General features: G+C 35.5%; 1 protein-coding gene and 1 non-coding gene across 3 annotated transcripts in view; both read left to right on the top strand.

The window, feature by feature from the left end:
• Nucleotides 1-17,754, top strand: part of FASTKD1 (FAST kinase domains 1) — a 33,177-nt gene that overhangs the window by 4,358 nt on the left and 11,065 nt on the right. For both annotated transcript variants that reach the window (XM_043894157.1, XM_043894158.1), the window contains exons 4-9: nucleotides 5,437-5,562; nucleotides 7,520-7,918; nucleotides 9,611-9,721; nucleotides 10,463-10,594; nucleotides 15,242-15,728; nucleotides 16,988-17,102. In XM_043894157.1, coding sequence (XP_043750092.1) covers nucleotides 5,437-5,562; nucleotides 7,520-7,918; nucleotides 9,611-9,721; nucleotides 10,463-10,594; nucleotides 15,242-15,728; nucleotides 16,988-17,102 — 1,370 coding nt within the window. The remainder of the gene's footprint in view (nucleotides 1-5,436; nucleotides 5,563-7,519; nucleotides 7,919-9,610; nucleotides 9,722-10,462; nucleotides 10,595-15,241; nucleotides 15,729-16,987; nucleotides 17,103-17,754) is intronic.
• Nucleotides 13,536-13,642, top strand: LOC122688896. The gene has a single exon (XR_006339631.1). It is a non-coding gene; the product is annotated as a small nucleolar RNA U13 (small nucleolar RNA).

Raw genomic sequence — 17,754 nt, forward strand, 5'->3', positions numbered from 1 at the left:
TTCCTGAATGTAAGTGCTTTTAAACATATATAATTAATCAAAATATAATTAAGCTGACGTCACTGCTATTCTTGGACTATGCTTTTTAAACTTTATTTTCTGAAAGAGTTTTGCTTCAGAAGGAAAAAATTCTGAGTGATAGGCTCTCAGTAAAATCCCTAGATGTTCATAAAAAGTGAAAGAAGAACAAGTGTATGAGAAAGGAAAGATTTTACTGTTTAACAACATCTATAGGTACTTGCCTATCACTTCATTTTTATGAAGATGGATTGAATAGAGCTCATAGGTGTCTTAGAATATTTCAGGTCCACTACTGTGAATAGTATCAATTCAGATATCTTTCCTACTCTACACATGGCTATATCTTTAGCATACTTCCATAATCAATGATCATCTAAAACACGGAACAGCCAGAAAGGTGGCTGCCTGCTCACCTGTTTGTGGGGAACCTGGTGCTAAAGCATTCATAGACAATTTACTTCTGGGTCGGGGTTTCCTTTAGAGCAGAGCAGCTCCCTTCTGCGAGTCTGCCCTCGACACGGAGTTTGTAAAAAAATTAAAATAGAAAAAAAAAAGAGAGAAAAAATAAAAAATATCTAGAAAAATATGAAATTTATTCAGAGTATTAGGAGTTCAGTTCAGTTCAGTAGCTGAGTCATATCCAACTCTTTGCAACCCCATGGACTACAGCACGGCAGGCTTCCCTGTCCATCACCAACTTCTGAAGCTCGCTCAAACTCATGCCCATCAAGTCAGTGATGCCATCCAACTGTCTCATTCTCTGTTGTCCCCTTTTCTTCCTGCTTGCATCTTTCCCAGCATCAGGGTGTTTTCCAATGAGTCAGTTCTTTGCATCAGGTGGCCAGAGTACTGGAGTTTCAGTTTCAGCATCAGTCCTTCCAATGAATATTCAGGACTGACTTCCTTAGGATGGACTGGTTGGATCTCCTTGCAGCCCAAGGGACTCTCAAGAGTCTTCTCCAACACCACAGTTCAAAAGCATCAGCTCTTTGGTGCTCAGCTTTCTTTATAGTTCAGCTTTCACATCCATACATGATTACTGGAAAAACCATAGCTTTGACTAGATGGATCTTAGTTAGCAAAGTAATGTCTCTGCTTTTTAATTTGCCAGAAAATTTAGAAAATTTGGAGTACAGAGAAGCCTATTATATTCTGTACTATACTATTTATATTTTGTAAGAATATATAAAAAATAATAAAAGAATACATGAAAAGCTCTTCATTTATAAAACAGCTGAGGGCTCTTAGCTGTACCAGAGGGCATTTTGGTGATTTCTGAAAACTTAGAATTTTTAAACTTAAGGGTTCTGGGTAGCCGTGGTCCATTACTAGTGGGATAAAACAAATATTAATGAGCGAAAGGAAAATCAAGTTGGGAAAGAGAAAGGAGCTTTTGGAAACCACAGAACAACACTCCCTCCAAACCAAATAGTAACCTGGGGCAGAAGAGAAAGGATTGCCTAAGATAAGAAACAGTAACTATTTGTAGATGAGAGGACCAGTCATCCTCATTATACTTTTTTAGCATATTGCTTTTTAAAGCATAAACAATGATAAATTCTTACAATTGTAGTCGTACATGACTGCAGGGTGAGCTCTGTAGGCTTTTGTGGTGTGAGCTGAGTTAAATTAAACAACGTACCCAACAGATTGCAAGGTACCCAAAGCAAAATGGCTTTCTGAGGAGGCCTTACAAATAGCTGTGAAGAGAAGAGAAGAGAAAAGCAAAGGAGAAAGGGAAAGATATTCCCATTTAATACAGAGTTCCAAAGAATAGCAAGGAGAGATAAGAAAGCCTTCCTCAGTGATCAGTGCAAAGAAATAGAGGAAAGCAATAGAATGGGAAAGACTAGAGATCTCTTCAAGAAAATTAGAGATACCAAGGGAACATTTCATGCAAAGATGGGCACAATAAAAGAAAGAAATGGTATGGAACTAACAGAAGCAGAAGATAATAAGAAGAGGTGGCAAGAATACACAGAAGAACTATACAAAAAAGATCTTCATGACCCATATAATCATGATGGTATGATCACCCACCTAGAGCCAGACATCCTGGAGTGTGAAGTCAAGTGGGCCTTAGGAAGCATCACTACAAACAAAGCTAGTGGAGGTGATGGAATTCCAGTTGAGCTATTTCAGATCCTAAAAGATGATGCTGTGAAAGTGCTGCACTCAATATGCCAGCAAATTTGGAAAACTCAGCAGTGGCCACAGGACCGGAAAAGGTCAGTTTTCATTCTAATCCCAAAGAAAGGCAATGCCAAAGAATGCTCAAACTACCTCTCAATTTCACTCATTTCACACGCTAGTAAAGTAATGCTCAAAATTCTTCAAGCCAGGCTTCAACAGTACGTGAACCGAGAACTTCCAGATGTTTAAGCTGGTTTTAAAAAAGGCAGAGGAACTAGAGATCAAATTGCCAACATCCGCTGGATCTTCAAAAAAGCAAGAGAGTTCCAGAAAAACATCTATTTCTGCTTTATTGACTATGCCAAAGACTTTGACTGTGTGGATCACAGCAAACTGTGGATAATTCTTAAACAGATGGGAATACCAGACCACCTGACATGCCTGTTGAGAAACCTGTATGCAGGTCAGGAAGCAACAGTTAGAACTGGACATAGAACAACAGACTGGTTCCAAATAGGAAAAGGAGTATGTCAAGGCTGTATATTGTCACCCTGCTTATTTAACTTATATGCAGAGTACATCATGAGAAATGCTGGGTTGGGTGAAGCACAAGCTGGAATCAAGATTGCCGGGAGAAATATCAATAACCTCAGATATGCAGATGACACCACCCTTATGGCAGAAAGTGAAGAAGAAACAGCCTCTTGATGAAAGTGAAAGAGGAGAGTGAAAAAGTTGGCTTAAAGCTCAACATTCAGAAAACTAAGATCATGGCATCTGGTCCCATCGCTTCATGGCAAATAGATGGGGAAACAATGGAAACAGTGAGACTTATTTTTTTGGGCTCCAAAATGACTGCAGATGGTGACTGTAGCCATGAAATTAATGACGCTTACTCCTTGGAAGGAAAGTTATGACCAACCTAAATAGCATATTAAAAAGCAGAGACATCACTTTGCCAACAAAGGTCTGTCTAGTCAAGGCTATTGTTTTTCCAGTGGTCACATATGGATGTGAGAGTTGGACTATGAAGAAAGCTGAGTGCCGAGGAATTGATGCTTTTGAACTGTGGTGTTGAAGACTCTTGAGAGTCCCTTGGACTGCAAGGAGATCAACCAGTCCATCTTAAAGGAAGTCAGTCCTGAATATTCATTGGAAGGACTGATGCTGAATCTGAAACTCCAGTCCTTTGGCCTCCAATCCTCCAAACTGATTCAAAGAACTGACTCATTTGAAAAGACCCTGATGCTGGGAAAGATTGAAGGCGGGAGGAGAAGGGGGTGATAGAGGATGAGATGGTTGGATGGCATCACTGACTCAAAGGACATGTATTTGAGTAAACTCGGAGTTGGAGGTGGACAGGGAGGCCTGTCGTGCTACGGTCCACGGGATCACAAATGGTCTGACACAGCTGAGCAACTGAACTGAACTGGACTGACCCAACAAATCTCTGGGCTTAGAAGTTCCACATCCATTTACTGAATGGTGATTATAGTTAATCTCATTATCTAAACCTATCTGTCTTCTCACATCTAGGTTTGCGTTCTCTCTACCTGTAACTGTCTTTTTGTTGAGGGTAAGGAGACCAATCTTTGTCCTTTGGTGAGGTAGAGAGATCAGTATAATGAACTCCTAAGTACCCATCATCCAGTGTCAATAATTACCAACATATAGCAGTCTTGTTTTGTCTGGATTATCTCCAGTTCCCTCCCTACCCTTCAGTATAGTTAAAATTATGGTATAATTCTACCAGTAAATACCTTTGCTATTACATATCGTGCTCTTGTGAAATTCCTTATGCTTGTCTTTTAATGAATTCAAAGTCTTAAAAAATCTATAACAATTATCCTTTCTGCTCTTTTGTCTTGCCATTTTTGTTGAAGAAATTGGGTCATTTGTCCTATGGAAAAAAATCAAGTTTTTCAAGCATGATTATAGTAGAAATTATTTTATTTATTTTTTAAATATTTTTGGTTTTATGAGTTAATATGGGCTTTCCTGGTGGCTCAGATGGTAAAGAATCCACCTGCAATGCGGGAGACCTGGATTCCATCGCTGGGTTGGGAAGATCCCCTGGAGAAGGGAACGGCTACCCACTCCAGTATTCTTTTTCTGTGTGTGTGCTAAAAAGCAATGTCTTTTATTTAAAGTTGTTTATTTCTTTTTTGTTTTTTGCAGAAAACTTTTAATGGGTGATTTTTTAAAATTTATTTTTTAATTGAAGGATAATTGCTTTACAGAATTTTGTTGTTTTCTGTATTCTTGCCTGGAGAATCCCCATGGACAGAGAGGCTGGCAGGGTGGGTGGCAAAGAGTCAGTCACGACTGAGTGACTTTCACTTTCACATACAACTTTGAGTAGAAATTGTTCTGTCCCCTAAAAAAATTAATAAGTAAAATGATTCAAATAACTCTGAATGTTTTTTCCCCGCTTTTAAAAATCTTCTAGAAGAATCTGACTTTTTTTTTTTTTGTAAATTAAAAGCTTTTAGACTGTTAGAAAACCCCATTATACAGTTACAGACGTAAGGCAAAATAGTCATTAAACCAAGTTAAAATCAAAATGAAAAGTCACATTATGTCCATAGTTACATCAGTCCATCTTAAGGTTGTTAGATGTCATCAGTTTAAGAAGAGGTATCACATGCGATTGTTGAAGTTACTTGCAGACTTGGAGAAAGTCCTTTCCTTGAAGTGGAGATGTCCACCATGGAACGCCTTCCACTGATGAAGAGGGGAGTGCTCCGCAGACCCAGCAGTTAGACCGATTGTGGAATGCAGCATAGGAGTGAGCCCAGGACAGGAAGGCATTGTCTTGAGGATCAAACGGCAGACTCAGGATTTCTGGAGTCAGCAGAAGTAGGCTCACATAGATTATCGGGCCCATCTTGTCCTGAAGGATCCCGGACGAGCCCCCAAGATGAAAGGTTGTTACTGAACGATGAGACGCGGGATTCTTGGCCTATGGAGGAGATGAATTCAATCCGGGGCCAGAGACGAGGCTGGATCGCTCAGAGCTTTTGTGTAATAAAGTTTTATTAAAGTATAAAGGAGATAGAGAAAGCTTCTGACATAGGCATCAGAAGGGGGCAAAAGAGTACCCCCGAATCTGACTTTTTAACTCTTAGCTTGGGTTACTTTTAAGAATAGAAAATCAACATTTTAGAAAATTCGCGTTATGTTAGTAATATATTAGTTTTTATTTTTGCCTATTTTATAACTGTATTATGTTTTAAGTGAAAATAAATAGTAAGGATCCCCTTTGTATATTTCCTTTAATAGGTTTGATATTAGTGTGCTGTCAAAATTTTCCTCTTGCCTGGCAGATCAACATTTATATTATAGTCCATTAATGGGAAAAATAGCTGATATTGTAAATAGGAACTTGGAAAACATACAGGACTTAAGGTAAGTTTATTTAGGGGCTTTGTGTTGTGGTGGAAAGATTCTGGGCTTTGAATGCACACACAGTTAGACTTGCTAGTTCCTAACTATGTGACTTTATTCTCTTGCAAGTTCACTGTCCTCACCTACAAAACAGGAATCTACTGTGCAATGTGGCTGTGGGAAGTAGACATAAAATATGTAAACTATGACACAATGTTGTTGAACTCTGTGATTTTTCCTTACTTGCAAGCTAACATGTTTGCTTGCCATCGTTATGACCTCATTTAACCTTAAATTACCTCCCTAAAGGCCCTATCTCTAAATATAGTAGGGCTATATTGCCAGTAGGGCTTTAACCTATAAATTTGTGGGGAGAGGGCATAGTTTGGTTTGTAGCCTACACCAGTGTTCATGGTAACATTAGTCACATTAGCTGAAGGGAGGAAATAACCTAAATGTCCGTCAGCAAATGAATGGACAATCAAAATTTCGTATATACCCACAATGGAGTATCATTCAACCTTCAAAAGGAAGGAAATTCTGATATATACTACACATGTATAAACCCTGAAGACATTACGCCAAGTGAAATAAGCCAGACACAAAAGGATAGATATTGTATGAATCCCCTTTACATGAGGTACCTAGAGCAGTCAAATTCACAGAAGCAAAGTAGAATGGTAGTTGCCGGATGTTGAAGGAGGGGAGAATGGGGAATTACTATTTAATGGGTAGGAAGTTTTAGTTTGAGAAGATGAAAAAGTCCTGCAGTAGATGATGGCGATGGTTGAAGAGCAATGTGAATGTACTTAATACCACTGAACTGTGTACTTTAAAATGTTTAAAATGGTAAATTTTAAAACAGAGATATAAAAACAGAGATAATAAAAATCACTGTAAATTTTTTCAACTTTAAAAAATTCTTATAGACCCATTTGAGAATCTAATGAAATCTTTGGGTACTTCCCCACTCCAAATTGCAATTACAAATACAATTTAAAAAATCATATCCTAGTTTATGATTAAACTAAATAACAACACTAGGTTACTAATTAATGTTAATTGATGTTAACATTAAACATTTGGATTAGAGAAGCTGAAGTATTGTACAATTGGGTTTTTAAAAAATAATTTGTTTTATTGGAAAGATTGAAGAAATTTTGAAACAAAAAACTTCCAATAGTTCCACTAATTGAGATAGTGGAATGTTTGAGATAGTTTTAGATTCACATTTTCATGTCTTTTTTGTAGATGTTTTCTAATTATCATCCCCACATGTTCGTTACATCATACCTTTTACATTTTACATTCCTTATTCATTATTAGGTGTATTCTTGTATGTAGAGTTTTATGATTTTTGTATCATGTAAGAACTATCTCCTTTTGAGAAGAGAAATCTCACCTTTGTAATTTTGGTGTCTTCCACAGTGCCAGAAGATTGATTTATGTTTCTTAAAAGTGTTTATTGAGTGAAGAAATATTCATGTTCAGTATTGTCCTACTGTTATATATTAATATCAATATAGCATGAAACATTAAAAATAGGAAGTCATTCATTAGTGAGAAATATTTTGCCAATATTTTTACTGGTAGATTATAAATACAGAGGAAGGAGTAATAAAGCAAAGTCTTCTTCTGAAAATGTAGAATAAGACCTTCCATGTTGCATTCAGTTGGCTGTTGGTACAGAGTGATTTCTGAGTAAATTTCATTAAAATATTTCCCTTCAAAGTATTTATCTATAGAACAAGACATTATACACATTCAACAAAAATTATTATTCAATCCTTTTTTTGTCTGCAGGCTTTTGATTACTAGGAGATCAGAATTCAAGTTCCACTAGTATTTAAAAGAGAAATTTTGTTGTACAAAGCCTGTAGTATTTTTATCAATTCCTTTCTGTTTCTAAGCATTTAGTCTCAGAATTTTTCATTATTCTTAGATAATGTAAACCTTTTGCATCTTCTTCCTCTTTCAGGTCCTTGTCTGTTTTGATGGTCAGCATATCCTCTTTAATATCACAGCATTTTCAAGAGAAATTAGTGAACAAAGCAGAATTACTTTTTGACACTATGGATTCTTCCCAGGTCAACACTGCAAGAAGAATAGTACAATTTCTTCGAAATATTAAATATAGCTATTACCCACTATTAGAAAGGTGTAATAAAGTATTTTTGAGCAATATGAACCATCTTGATTTGGACTCCATCAGTAAAATACTTAGTCTATACCACTCTCTACAGTTTCATAGTTTTGAGTTTATTTTAATGACTAAGAAGAGGCTAACAGAAATGATTCCTCTGTTTGACCACCCTGCTAGCTGTGTAAAATTGTTTGTAGCGTTGGGACCCATGGCAGGACCTGAAGAAAAGAAACAGTAAGTTCAGCTAAAAGCGCTTTACTTTTCCTATTGAGAATATCTGGAGTCTTCAGGCATAGATCTCCTTGCAGTTCTAGAAGTCAGAAAAGTCACTCCACTCAAAAGTAGAAGGGAGTTGAGTACTCTGCTCCTTGATCTTTCTCTGGTTATTCTAATTTATATCTCAAACTCAGTCTCCTAAGGTGTTTTGAATGGGGGTCAGTAATCCCCTGGGGGTCAACGTAGCAGTGATGAAGGAGAACATAGTATCAGTGCTATTCTTCTCCCTTCTTAGGCCACATGACTGGCGGTGGTGGTTGTGGTGGTTTAGTTACTAAGTAGTGTCCGACTCTCTTGCGAACCCGTGGTCTGTAGCCGCCCAGGCTCCTCTGTCCATGGAATTTCCCCAGCAAGAATACTGGAGTGGGTTGCCATTTCTTTCTCCAGGGGATCTTCCTGACCCAGGGATTCAACCTGTGTCTCCTGCATTGGCAAGTGGGTTTTTTAGCACTGAGCCACCAAGGAAGCCCCTGTAAAGATGAGCAAATATTAATACATGATTACTAGGTATGAGCAAACAGATTAAGTGTGATTAGTAGATTCAGTTAAGCAGGGGTTCCAGGAATTACATACTGGGTATATGTAGCTATCCTTGTTTCTGTTAGCAAAGACTTCATAGAGAGTTTTTGAGAGTCCTCTAAATTACATGAAGAAATTTAAGGGTACATTTTAAGAGACTGGATCAAGATGGAAATAAGATGATTATTAAAAAACTTTTATTGGAAGTTTTTTCTTGTCACCCAGTGCTGTTAAAATCTCTTATGCCAGGGCAGTACAAATTTTTGAGTCTCTGACTTCAGGGAATTTTTATTCTACTTGGAAGGATAAAAATATGCAATTGAAATAAGTAAATACCATGACACGTCAATATAGTCTATGAGTATACTAAATAGATATAGATAGTAATTGCTGTGGGCAGACAGAAAAGTAAGAGAAAAATGTGGATTAAAATGGTTGGGGAAAAGCTATGGGAAGAAGCTGGGTTTGAAATACTTGATAAGGTTGGTGAAAAGGATGGTGTGGAACTATGCATGATGAATAGACAATTAGTTTGACATGCTTTCTTCAGATTTCATATTTTGGACTTGCCTTCTAAATTATTCTAAAAGACACTTATATACTTATCACTGAACTATTTAGATGATTTCAAAATGGACCAACTGTAAATTTTCAGTTTATAGTGTTATAATAAGTATTTAGTGTTAAGGTTTCTGTTAATATGTAGGTATGTTGACTTCCTGGTTAGATCTTAGTAAGTTTTAAAAAACTGGGGCAATATTGAAATATCAATTGTTCACTCCATAGCTCTCTCCTACTGAAGAGTTTCATTGAATTATTGTATTTTATAGCCAATGAAACCATATCTTATTTGAAAATCATTAATTAAAAACATTTCATCTATATTTTTTAAGAGACAGTTTAAGATTATACTAAGGCCTTAGTTACTTTGAAGAAAATACATTTTTCTTTATATAATAATATTTTGTGTTATCACCAATTAGGTGGGGAGGAAATTGGAATTATATATTTAATCTATTTTTTAATTTAGTTTTTGTTTATATTATTTCTATTTATTACCTAAGAACTATTATTTATAAAAATTTAATAAACTAGTCATTAATTTTCTAACATATTTTTCCTTGCTTCTAGACTTAAATCAACTATGTTATTGATGTCAGAGGAGCTGACTGGCCAGCAGGCCCTGGCAGTGATGGGAGCAATGGAAGAGATGGAAAGCAGAAATTCACGTCTGATTAAAAAGTATACTTTCCTGAAATTCTTGGTGTTAAGTTTAGTTGACATTCATAAGTTGCTTTTTTTTTTTTGAGAAAAAAATGTTTTTTTTTCCCTATAATCTTGGTTTTGAAGAAATAAGAAATTAACATTTAAGTCACTGTTTATTTTCTAAATAATTTTTCAAAACAGGTTTTTAATTGTTTACAACATCTTTCATTTCATTTGCTGCTATTCTTATTCTCAGGCAGAGGATTACAATCTAGGAAAGTGGAGAGCATAAAGTACAAGTGACTTTTTAAAAGGACAGTTTCTGTAGAACTGTTAACATCTATCTACATGGACTTGAATTGTTTCATACTATAGTTGTTACCTTGAAATTATACTGCAACATATTGGCTTTTTAAACTTGAGATTTAAGAAGAAACAAAAATATGTGGTTCAGATTGTGTATATTTATTATTTCATTATATGTTATATATTCCTTTAAAAAATATTCCTTCTGCCCTAGTTCCTCCAATTTATTGACTGTATTTCTCATTGCTTTTATGCATCTCCATTAGAGGACCATCCTGGATTTAAGGAAGAAAATTCATTTTACATTTCTGTCGTCATCTTGAGACAGTTCTTCAAGAACAGAAAACTTTGAGTCATTCATTGCTATTTCTCTAGCACAGAGCATGGTTGGCATGAAGCAGCTCCTCAGTAAAAGTTTAATAATAGTACATGAGTGAACTGGTTATAATACATGTTTTATCATTCTTTTAGGATTACTTCAATTCTGCATAAACATTTGGATAACTATAAACCAGTAGAGTTGTTGAGAATAACTCAAGCATTGATTTTTCTACATTTTCAAAGTAAAGAGCTTTTTGTGAAACTCAGAGAATTACTGCTTAGGTAAGATTAAAATAGATGTGTTTAAGTCTTTCATTGTATAATCTAGCCTGTTTTATTTAGTTATGTATAAGTTTAGTTTAGTTATATAAAAGTTGTTGGAACTTTCGAAGACAGAAATGGGTAGATTATTATTAAAATTGTTAAGACACTTATCTTGCTGCCTTGCCCATCCTGCTAGTGTTTGTCCTTGATATATTTTCTTTCTTTTTTTTTTTCTGATTTTTTTTTTCCTGTATTTTTATTAGTTGGAGGCTAATTACTTCACAACATTGCAGTGGGTTTTGTCATACATTGACATGAATCAGCCATGGAGTTACATGTATTCCCCATCCCGATATACTTTCAAATAGAAGTGAGGTCAGTGGGGGGATGAGAGCTTTAGGGCATGAACACATAAAACCAAGCCTTTCTCTTTCCTGCAGCAATGGAATAACCATCCGTGAAAAGATTAGAGCTGCTGAAGAAGGCGAAACTCCATTTAGGAGTACTCATATTTGTAGGCCTCTGGTCTGCTTACTTGCCTGTTTTAAGGAATAATTAAAATTTGATTAATTAATTTATTTTAAATTTTATTTATTTATTTTTGGCTGTGTTGGGTCTTCATTGCTGCCTGGGCTTTTCTCTAAATGAAGTGAGTGGGGGCTACTCTCTAGTTGTGGTACACGGGCTTCTCATTGCAATGGCTTCTCTTGTTGCTGAGCACAGGTTCTAGACTCGCAGACTTCGGTAGCTGTGACATGTGGTGTCAGAAGTTGCAGCTCTTGGGCTCTAGAGCACAGGTTCAATAGCTGTGGCACACGGGCTTAAGTTGCTCCGTAGCATGTGGGATCTTCCTGGATCAGGGATCTAGCCTGTGTCTCCTGCATTGGCAGGTGGAGGACTCTTTATCACTGAGCCACCCGGGAAGTCCAAGGCATATTAAAATTTAAAATTTTAAAACTAAAATATGTGGTGGAAATGTTAGTAAAGTATTTTCATATGATTTTCCCTTTTATAATTAAAAAATTTTTGCATTTCTATGAATATAGAATTCATATTTCAACTAATAAGTTATTCAGCTTTCCATTGATTTTTATATTACTTTAAAATGGAGTGTTCCAAAAAAAAAAATAAATAAAATGGAGTGTTCCATTAAAAAATTTTGACTTTAAAGATCAAAATAATGACTTGAATGAAATTAAAACCAGATTAATCTTTTTCCCTCCTCTGTTTTTCCCATCCTAGTTTGATTTCTTACTGTGATTTTTTAAAGACCAGGCATGTGACTTTATGCTGTAATCAAGACTGACATATAATTGAAAATGATTTTTACTGTAATAAAATGATATGCTATTATGGTTAAGGATTTGGACTGAGGAATAAGAGGTAGCACTTTATCAGGTGAAAATTTAGCATATTAGATATGTTACAGGAAGGTTCACTGTTTTCTTAAAGAAATAACTTTCTTATCAAGGTGATTACAGGATTGTTTCTTCACTCCATATTTATTAATAACATCCACTTTCATATAGCCTCTGAATTAAGAATTTAATGTAATTAAGTTCTAAATTAGATATCATAAACTGGCCCAGAGACATGATTTATTTGGCCAGTACAGTGTTTCTTTAAATAGTAAATTACACAATACTGTTGGCCTACAGGTATGCTAACAGAAAAATAAGACAGGAGTAGGAGTATCACAGGAGATTTCACTTTACCGGTAATGCTTTGTTTACTTGATTAAAAAATTTGAAGCAGATATGGCAATGTTGAAGTTTAGTAATTCTGCATAGCAAGAGCCCTTACATACCTCCGTAGTTTTAAATTTAACCCTTCTCCCACTTCAGTGCAGGTTGTACGAAGGAATACAATCTAGTTAAAATAGTTCACATAAATGTGTGAATATCTCCTGAAACTATCTGGGGAACCCAGGGAATTCATGTACTGGAATAATATGTTCTTTAAAAAAAAAAAAGATGATATATTGAACTATCTACATAAAATAGACATATTCCCTCCTTATGACCCTACTCTCTCCTCTATACCCCTACCCCCTTTCCCAGGCTAACTGTTGTCCCTGCTTCTAACTGCATGGATTAGTTTTGCCTGTTTAGGGCCTTGCTTCTTTTGTTTAACATTTTATTTATGAGATTTACCCATGTGTTTGCTATATATTCTTGTAAGAATGTAACAGGGTTTTTTAGTCTATTTTAATGTTGATAGATATTTGATTTATTTCCAGTTTTTGGCTATTATAAATACTGTTGTGGTGAACACCCTCATTCGTATCTTTTAGTGAACATATGTATGCATCTCTGTGGGTATTTACTGAGGAGTATGATTGTTGATTATACATATGTTATAACATGTTCACCTTCAGCAGATCCTGCTAAATAGTTTTCTATTTTGTCTTTCTTTCTTTTTCTTTTCTTTTTTTTAACAGTTTCCCAACTAGCAATTGAACCCGGGCTACAGCAGTGAAACCCGGAATCCTAATCACTAGTCCACCAGGAAACTCTATAAATAGTTTTCTAAAGTGACTGTACCAGTTTATTTACCACTAGCAAAATGTGAGCATTCCTGGTTCTTGAGATCTTCACCAACACTTGGTACATTTTTATTTTAGCCATGCTGGTAGATTTGTGGTAGAATGTAAATAAACACAATTGCATCTGTTGTGAGTTTTGGAATTTTAGGGAACACCATAAGGAAAGCATCAAGTGGAGTCTGGCATGTTTGTGTCTGTTGGAGGTTTATTTTCAGATTAGTATCACAAGATTGGCAAATACTGAGAGTTCCTGCCTCTTGGGTAAATTCTGTAAACAGATACAACTCTGGAGGTCTTTCTTTTCTTTATATAAAATAGTATATTAATTTTTTTTGGTTATAAGAATAAAATACTCATTTAGTACTTATTGAGTACCTACTTTGTGTCAGGCAATGGGCCAGATATTATGTGAAAATCATTTTGATTGTAGTTCATAAGCTTAATAATTGGGTGTTCACACTATAATATGAGATGTGCTTCCCTCAGATCTGTTGTGAGGTCAACACATGACCCATCTCATGTGAAAAAAAAATCATTTTGAAAACAGAAAAAAGTATAAAGAAGAAAATAATCATTTGTAAGCCCTTTCATTTATGGTGAACAGTTTGGTTTATTTGGTTGGTTTATTTGCTTGTGGTATATACTTATATCATCTATATGTTTTTTTCATAGTTGAGAATCAGGAATGTACAGTTTTGTGTTCCTCCTCCCACATGCTTAATGTTAACAGCATTTTCCTACATCATTTAAAGCTATTTGTAAATGTTTTTAGTGATTGGATATTGCCCATCATATGACTGTATCATAATTCCCATAACTATTCCCCTTGCTGGGGTATGTAGACTGTTTTCAAATTTTAGCCACATAAAAAATATGATGAATAACGTAACATAAAATGTTTGCCTTCATTTTAGATTATTTTCTTAGGTTAGTTTAACTAGACAAAGATTGATCATGTCAAATGATGTAGTTACTTTTAAAGTTCTTAAGCTATACTGCTAAATTACTTTCCAGAAAGGTTACACCAACTTTTTAAAATTTACTATTAGTGAATGAGAAAGTCTGCATCAATATACCCTTGCCAGCCTTGAATATCATCATTATTTTAATATGCTAATTCAATATGTGTAAAAGTAAATCAGTTTTCTTTTAATTTATATTTGATTATCTCTTCCAGTACTTCTAAACTTAAAAGATGCTTTAAAAGCTCCCGTTTTTAATTTGTATTTTAACAACTGCTGTCCTGGTGGTGGGACTCTGAGCATAGGGATTTGGGGAAGGAGGAGTAGAGAGTGGGGTCAGTTGTATGCACTGTTTGTCTTTTTTGTCTGTTTTTTTTAAAGGTTGGGCTTCTTACGTTGCAGAAGAAGGGGATCACTGTTACTGAGTGGTCACTCTTTGCCTGTTCTAGGTCATACCAGCTTCTGACAGGTCATATCCAGAAATTCAGTACAAATTCTGTCTCTCACAACAGCTCTGCAGACATTGTTCTAACGTTGACCTTTTGTTTGTCAGGGACTGTGGTTTTATTTTTGCATAAAAAATTGAGGATATGCTTTAGAACATCTTAAGGCTTCCCTTAGTAAGCCTTTGTGAAACTTGTCATCTTTGAACTTATGTAACCCTTTTTATTTATTTTATTTTCATTTATTTATTTATTTTCAGCTGTCCTGGCTCTTTGTTGCTGCACAGGCTTTTCTCTAGTTGTGACAAGCAGGGGCTACTCTAGTTGTGGTACGTGGGCTTCTCATTGCTGTGGCTTCTCTTGTGGAGCACGGGCTTTAAGGGCGCAAGGGCTTTCGTACTTTCGGCATGTGGGCTCAGCAGCTGAGGCTCCCGGGTTCTAGAGCGCAGGCTCAGTAGTTGTAGCACACAGGCTTAGTTGATCCGGGCGTGTGGGATCTTCTGGACTAGGGATCAACCTCATCTCCTGCACTGGCAGGCGGATTCTTTACCACTGAGCACCAGGGAAGCCCCTGACCCTTTTAAAATTATATTTTAAAACTATCACACCTATTAAGTGTAATAATAATTATATATTCACGTTTTAATTCTTATAACTAAGTTTTGTTGCTGATATATTCATTCTGTTCTTTTTATTTTTCCTTCTTTCTTTATAGTTATTTGAAAGCCAGTGTCATACCTAGTGAGATTTCCATCCTGGTCTATGCTCTTTCGATGCTTCCTTCTGCTCACCTGGACGAAGTGAGGATGTCTCAGATTGAAGCCGTTTTGCCACAGTGTGACTTACATGACCTGAATATTTTTGCAACATCTGTTTTAAGATGTATTCAGTATGATCACATGTATATGGATAATATTCCTGGGAAACAGTTGAAAGTACTTCAAAAATTAGATCACTATGGTCATCAGAGACTACAAGAATGTAAAAGTTTGAATCTGCTGTGGGAAGAAGTTAAATCTTTAAAAGGAGACTGGTTTGCTGATTCACTTCTTGAAGAAACAGTTGTTACCTTACAGCGTTTGATGGATGAAATTAATTACATCAATGTTGCAGGGATTGCATCTTTTATTTCTAGAACCAACATCCTCAGTACTTCAGTACTTGATAAGATAGCCTCAGTGGTCCTTCAACAGATTGAAAAGGTAAAATTGAAATGTTGCATATTATTGTCAACTTCTAGAAGCATAAATGTTTATAATAAGTGCTTGAAGAACTTGATTGGAATTTGAAGTTTAAAAATTAAGCTCTAGTTTCTGGTAAATAATAATAGTTGTGTTAGGATAATGGAGATGTATGATTTTTGCTTTCTTTTTCTTATTTTCTATAATCCTGTGATACTTTTACTATTTAAAACTATTCAAAAGAGTAAGATAAATGTGAAAACTGAGAAAATTGTAGGTCTTCACTGACTTTAGTATAATTGAATTGTCAGTGTGTCTTCTTACAGTTTTATTTCTGGAACTTGTAAAATGCTGTTTGTTTGTTTGTTTTTTAATTAATTTATTTATTTTTGGCTGTGCTGGGTCTTAGTTGCTTCATGGGCTTTTTCTCTAGTTATGGCAAGCAGGGACTACTTTCTGGTTGCAATGCATGGGCTTCTCATTGCAATGGCTCCTCTGCTGCTGGAAGCCCAGGCTCTGGAGCACAGGCCCAGCAGTTGTAGCACATGAGCTTAGTTTTTCCATGGCATGTAGGTTCTTCCCAGACCAGGGATGGAACCCGTGTCTCCTGCTTTGGCAGACGAATTCTTTACCACTGAGCCACCAGGGATGCCCCAATGATGCTTTTTGAATTATGTGAGAAAACAGTCACTTACAAAATCAATTATATATATCAGAATATGGCTTTTACTTAGAAGACAGTATTTCTAATAAGTGAAAATAAAAGTCTCTCTTTTTGCCTAGCATAGTGCCTGCCATTTATTAAGTTTTGGATGAATGAATTTAAAAAAACAAAAGAAAAATGAAGTCTGATTATTATCATAAATTTGGAAGCTTTCTTATTATATGATGAGTCTATAAAATGCACTTATATCATGGAAATTAGTGATACTATCTTCTTGTCATTTCAATGACTAAGGAATTCTGGAACAGAATTTTATACTTATAAAATCAATTTGTATCTTATCCGATTTATTTTTTTCTACATTAATATTTAGAGTTACTAGAGATTAGTGATGGAATTAAATAGATAATAGATAGGTAGGGAACTTATTAACAGTGATACATGTGTCATTTAACTGTAGGCATGTTAAATGCCCACATGTTAAATTAAATGCCCAAATGTTAATTTGACTATAGGCATGTTAGATAAAGAGTTCCACTTAGGATAATAATTAGGCTAAATTTTGTTTTGTTTTGCTGAGGTTTAAACAGTAATTTTTTTGTTCAATTTTTTACAGATTCATCCTTTTGCAATTCTTGCTATTATTCTTCCATTCAGCACCCTGAACTATGATCCACCTCAAAGGGATGAATTTTTTGGAACTTGCATTCAACACCTTAATTCTTACTTAAGTAGGTATATTGTTTAGTACTACATGGATGAGGAGGTTGGAGAATACTGTTGCTGCTACTCTTAAGACATACCGCTTTTTTAAAGGATAACAAAAATAGCCATGAGTTTTATACCTTCAAAAAAATGTTTTGGATCCATTTTTAAAAACTTTTTTATTATGATAAATGTCAAAATTGCGTTAAGAATTGAACAAGTAGCACCTGTGAACTCACTAGATAGATTCAGTAATTGTTCACATTTTATCATATTTGCTTTATTGTTTCTCTTGCTCTCATTTTTTCTGTGCCATTTCAAAGTAAGTTGTAGGCAATGTGACTCTTTACATCTAATTGCTTAGACACACGCCTCCTAAGAATAATGATCTCCTAAGTCACCACAATACTGTTATCACACAGAGAAAATTAATTGTCCCCTGATATATAATATAGGGCTTCCCTGATAGCTCAGTCAGTCAAGAATCTGCCTGCAATGTAGGAGACAGGGTTGGAAGATCTTTGGATTGGAAGATCCTCTGGAGAAGGAAATGGCAACCCACCCCAATATTCTTGCCTGGGAAATCCCATGGACAGAGGAGCCTGGAGGGCTACTATCTATAGGGTTGCAAAAGAGTCAGACATGACTTAGAGACTAAACAACAACAATATGTAATAT

The sequence above is a fragment of the Cervus elaphus genome, chromosome 33 (genome assembly GCF_910594005.1).
Source record: "Cervus elaphus chromosome 33, mCerEla1.1, whole genome shotgun sequence".
Lineage (NCBI taxonomy): Eukaryota > Metazoa > Chordata > Mammalia > Artiodactyla > Cervidae > Cervus > Cervus elaphus.